Genomic DNA, 5,794 nt, shown 5'->3' with positions numbered 1-5,794 from the left:
TCTGGGGAACAGTCTCTGATTACAACTGGAACTTAAATGATGCTGAGGTGGTTTGCAGACAGTTAAACTGTGGGTCGGCACTAGAGAATCCCCAATTCGGTCACTTTGGTGCAGGAACTGGACAGATTTGGCTCAGTGCTGTGACGTGTTCAGGAAATGAAGGTTCCCTAACTGAATGTCAACACTCAGGATGGGGAAACAACTACTATGGACACCATTATGATGTTGGTGTCATCTGTTCAGGTGACAAACTGTAGATATGGAGCAATGTGAATGTTAATGTGTTTTTTTGTGTGTCACCCGTCTTTTATTTAACTTAACGGATATACAGTGGTCCCACGTTTTAAATTGGTTCACCTTTTGCAGCCTCGCTATTTCGCAGATTCTTTTGTTGTGCGCAATTTTACATGCTTTTTTGTTTTTTTATAGCACATTGTGTTCTGCGTCCTTATAGGCTGTAAACCATTTTCAATCAATCTCCTCTGTTCCGTATCTCCTGTACTGTACAAAATGCTTTCATCTTGTCAAATGTACATAAATCTTCGATCGCTAGCAGTGTAACTCTGAAGTGCTTCAGATAGAGTTTCGATTAGATAAAACTTTATTAATCCCTCGTGTGGGTGCCTCTGGGAAATTCAGCTTTCAGTAACACAGCACCGACAGAAGCTGCACTGTACTGTATGTTTCTAAGTATTTTCCCCAACAAACACAAACTATTGATTCATTAATGTTGAATTCTCTTGCAGCTGCTCTATTCCCATGTTCTACTGCGTCACTGATAGAGTTTGAAATCCACTTCGTATGTTTCTTAAAAGGTGCCATTTTGGGGTCCTTATACAAATACAATATGGCAATATTATGTCGAAGCACGGTATGTATTACTCCATGAGGCTCCTGACTATGGTAGCCGTAATGCAGTTTGTCAAACAATCCATCAAGCGTTGCGTAGCTTACCAAAGTCGTAGTAAAACATTTTGACAGATTTCTGAGCACCATGTACCACATAAAGTCAGTTTGAGGTCAGTAAGCACAACCAGAATACATACTTAAGGTGCACTGGATTACAAGGCGCACTGTCGATTTTTGATCTTTGGTTTAATTCTATACTTTTTATTTATTTATTTATTTATTTATTTATTTACTTATTTTTCTATGAAGGTTTGAACTTTGAGAGTGTTTAAGCAAGAGAGAAAAACGTTAAAATGTTCATGCCTGTCTTAGAAAAGTGTGTAGTGAGGGGTTTTACAGCCTTAAAACATGTATAATAATTGAAAAAAAATGAAGCTGACTATTTCACAGATTTCACCTATCGACCACCTATTTAGAACGTAACTCCCGCGGTAAACCAGGGACCACTGTATATTAAAATATATTTAGTGTCATGTCTTTTACCTAAAAGGTATGATCAGATTAGCTGGATCAACTGAGTGCTCTAGTAGAGTTGATGTTTATCACAATAACATCTGGGGAACAATGTGTGATGATGGCTGGGACTATCCCGGGACACACTATGTGCTGTACAGGCCACTACCATTATTATTTTTTTTAACGGGTGGACGTAGTTTGTCTGAAATTATTTTTAGGTGGAACAGATATCTTAAATTAACATCCACAAAATTACCAGAATTGAAGCTCTCCCAACAGAACATAATATTATATTTCAAAAACATGACCAGTGCAGGGAGTACAAAGGGACTATTACAGTTAGCTGTGTTTTATCCCCTTTGGGTTTGCATCAGCAAGGTCATTCAGCACAAACCTATGCCAAGCCAAACATGCTCAGCTACCCACTTTGGCATTTGTAATATTGACAGTTGACAATGTTTGTTTGTTTTTTTCAGCGTGCGGCAGGGCTGTGGAAAACTCAGGAAGTGGGCCCTGGCAGGTCAGTATAAACCACAATGGACAGTTTTGGTGTGGAGGGTCCCTAATTACCAACCAGTGGGTGCTAACAGCTGCTTCCTGCATATCACAGTGAGTCGATGTTGCCATTTTACAGTTTTGGTGATGATGATCTTATACATGACTTTTACTCCTCTGTTTACATTTACTTTAAGATTTTTTCCACAACAGGTTATGGTTTTGCTTATTCCCTGAGAGCAGGAGGTTTTTAAGGTCGTACAAAATTTAACTTACAAAATAAGATTTCCAGAATTATTTTTAGGGCAACAAAAAGCTCTGGGCCCTCACTGTAAGCAGCACATTATGTTTTCTCTACTGTGATGGATTGAAGCTCAGGTGTAACTGCTGTCCAAATGCTTAGGGTTAGTTAGGGTTATTAATAAATCCCGACACACACACAAACACGCACCACAAACACACACAGAAAAATGCCTTAAAAATAATTAAAGTACTTAAACAAAATTATTTAATTATGAACTGTCCATTATCAAGATCACATGAATGTTTATGAGTATCTCGTTTGAACTGTGATATTCACCAATAATTTTTTATTAAATTAAATTTAGTAACCTGACAGAGGTACATCTAAGCTGCCACACCCAGTCAGATTTAACCTCCGGCGAAGTGTCTCTGACAGTGGAAGATATCATCTGTCATCCTGCATTCAACAACAGCACGTATGAGAACAACATTTGTCTTCTGAAGCTGTTGGCTCCTGTGACTTTCACAGACTACATTCAGCCAATCTGCTTAGCCTCACAAAACAGCACTTTCTACAATGGGACCAGCAGCTGGGTCACTGATTTTAGTAAAACTGGTAAGTTACTTAACATTAATTTTACATAATAGGAATGTACAGGATTTTTTTTAACTCTTCTATTTTACTTTTTACAATTAGGTAACAGTTCCTTCCCAAAGATCCTGCAGGAGGTAAATGCACCAGTGGTGGGAAACAATGAGTGCCAGTGCTACTATAAAGGTGACAAAGCAATCACAGAGAACATGATCTGTGCTGTGCTTCAAGCAAGGAAAGATTCATGTCAGGTGACCCCTACTATTTATTTGTACTGTCATGCCTTGTTAAGTGCTATAAGAATTATGTATCACTTTCACACCGGATTATTATTTTTCTTGTTATTGTATCAAATTCACTGATATTATAGACTGTTGGCTTTCTTGACTCAACCAAGATGACTTATTACTCATTCATTTGAGTTTCAGCAAGGCTGGATACATCTGTAGCATAGAAAATACCTTCCAAAAACTACTGGGAAAATTTCTATGAGTGACATAATGTTAGTAAAAGAACTTCAGTTCAGCTTAGTTCAATGTGTCAACCAGATAAAGAGGCTTTAAAAGTACGTCTCAATTGAGACTGTTCAGTGTCTGCTTAGTTTTTCAGCACTGGAAGCAGCCTCTTGGTCAAAAGTAACCAAATCTTCAATATATTTTTGATTAGCATGCTAGCCATTAAGGTACAGCATACAGAACCGGTTCATACTTAAAGACTGATGTACTGATGTAGGCTGACAGTTTCATCTTGTTTACTGTCTTTGTGACAGTCAAACCCAATTACAGACCCATTGACAGAACAATAGTTCAGGAGTCAGATGAAGTGAATTTTTTTTTTTTTTTTTCATAATTCTCAGTGCGGTAAGCAAATGACATATTAGTTTGATGTTTACATGCTTCGGCAGGATCAACACAGAGATATATACATTATATATCTACAAGATATCACTATGTCTTAACAACTTTAAATAAATAAATTAATTAATTAAAAAAAAAAAAAATTTTCACAGGGAAACCCAGGAGGACCTTTAATGACAAAGACAGGATTTGCATGGGTCCAGAGTGGAGTTGTGAGTACTGATAATGGCTGCGCCCAACCTGTGAGACCTGCAGTCTTCACTCGTGTGTCGGAGTACCAGAACTGGATCAATGACACCGTCACTGGAATGAAACCAAACTTTGTTACCTTCACCTCCCTGGGCACTGACACTGACTTATACTTCACCTGTCCAACACTGTCACCTCCCACTGTCCCCACCACTTCCTCCACAGATGACAGTGTGTTTGACAGTGGTGAAAACCTGACCCACTTCACTCACTTTGCCCCACTCTGTCTTTTTGCTGTCTTGCTCCATGTAGTTGTTACAAGTAGTGGAATGTAAGTCAACATATTTGCCTAAGTCTTGTACTTGAATACACACTTTAAATACTCTAAACACTTTGAATTTACTTTGCTTTCATGGGATTTTATGAATTTGAGGTGAATCGGGTTATATTCATAGAACAATCATTAAATATTTTGACCTCTTTTTTTTTTTTTTTCATTTGAAGATGCTAAATATGTTGTTGTTCCAGTTTCTCAAATATGGTGATTTAGTGGACTTCCTTACTTAGTTACTTTAAACTTTTGATTATATCAATACTTTTTAATCATTTTTTTCAAGTTTTGACTAATGGACAAATTGAGAATGTGAAGGTGTTATTGACTTTTGTGATTGTTTTTAACAAATCAGACCATGTTTTTAGTAATTATGGGAAGTGAAAGTATAGAATATTGTTATCACACATGGGGCTATTTCTGTGTTTTGGGCAAAATCTCATGTAAGTTGATGGAAATCTTAAATCTTGTTTTATGAGGACATTTTTTTGGTATAACAATATCTTTATTGATTAAAACATGCATAAGAAGATTTGATGTTCATATATTCTTTAATTCTGTTTATAACATTTGTATACAGCAGAATAGTCTGCAACACTTACAGACTGTCATCTTGACTGCTGCTCAACTGGTAGAACCACAACACAAAAAAAAATGTACATCTGAGCATTATTTTTACATCAGTTGTGGTTGTAGGTTGGTGTAGACAGAGCTGTGCCAACCTACCCCTGGCCATACAGTGCTTGTTCCGGCCTTCCTTTGCTGTGACCACACCGCTGGACAAAAGATGACGGTGACAAAAAACGCATTTAACAATGCGACCATGTGGCTATTTTTGAACTGTGAATGAGGTGAAAGAAGAAAATGCTCAGCGATCGTCACCTTGCTGGTGTTGCTGGTGTTTGGTCTAGTGTAAAATTTCATTTAACCCTACAATTGTGTTTATCCCCCACCCCTTACTTTAATGTTCCCAGTCAAAATTAGAATTAAAATAAAATAAAAATAAGTTGTAAATCAGACAGATTTGCTCTGAACGCGACTGGAAGGTTAATTTTAATTAGTGTTTAAGTAATTTGAATTAGTGTGTAACATCAGGTATTTTACAGTAATACGTGATTAGTGATTATGGGAACATGTATAATTAAAAAAAATGTTATTAAAACGTATTACTTTTAAGTAAATCATTAAATGTATTTATTTTATTTTTTTTTAAATTTCACCCTCTTGCACTGTAAATGGACTGAACTTTTAAGGGTCTGGCTGCATTATTTAGGCCTTTTAATTTTTTTATTATGCATTGTATTCATTGCAGCATTATCTTCCACTATTTAATTGTCCGCTTATATTAGATATAAAAATGCGATGAGGGGCATTCTCACTTTCTTACATAGAATGAAAAGTAAACACCAGCATACACTGCAGGTGACCATATAACTATGTGACACCAATTTATTATTATTACATTACATCTACAATAATAAAAAAATTTATTATTATTTTTTTATTATTGTAGATGATTTTCCAATTAGAGTTACGCTGGCCCTGATAGTTCAAACACAGTGTCATTTTAAAAAAAAAATCACAAGTAAATAGAAAAACACACACACACACACAAAAGACAGCCAAATTTGAATAAAACACAACGGAAATGGAAAAGTATTCCTGAAGCAGTAGATAAGCAGTATCTCCAGCCCTGCCTGATGCCTCTCATAAAAGGGAACA

At 36.4% G+C, this 5,794-nt stretch overlaps 1 protein-coding gene across 1 annotated transcript; it reads left to right on the top strand.

Moving 5' to 3' along the window:
- Nucleotides 1-5: 5 nt before the first annotated feature.
- On the top strand, nt 6-5,037 carry LOC102304384 (trypsin; the record flags this gene model as incomplete). Its single annotated transcript, XM_005953108.3, has 5 exons — nt 6-243; nt 1,842-1,974; nt 2,469-2,719; nt 2,801-2,946; nt 3,705-5,037. Coding segments are annotated over 5 exons (1,140 nt in total), but the record flags the coding sequence as incomplete, so codon positions are not given.
- Nucleotides 5,038-5,794: the final 757 nt, after the last annotated feature.

The sequence above is a fragment of the Haplochromis burtoni genome, unplaced genomic scaffold (genome assembly GCF_018398535.1).
Source record: "Haplochromis burtoni strain Fernald_Lab_line unplaced genomic scaffold, NCSU_Asbu1 Contig_3019, whole genome shotgun sequence".
Taxonomy (NCBI): domain Eukaryota; kingdom Metazoa; phylum Chordata; class Actinopteri; order Cichliformes; family Cichlidae; genus Haplochromis; species Haplochromis burtoni.
Note: the sequence above shows the minus strand (reverse complement) of the source record. Positions and strands in the feature narration are given on the sequence as shown.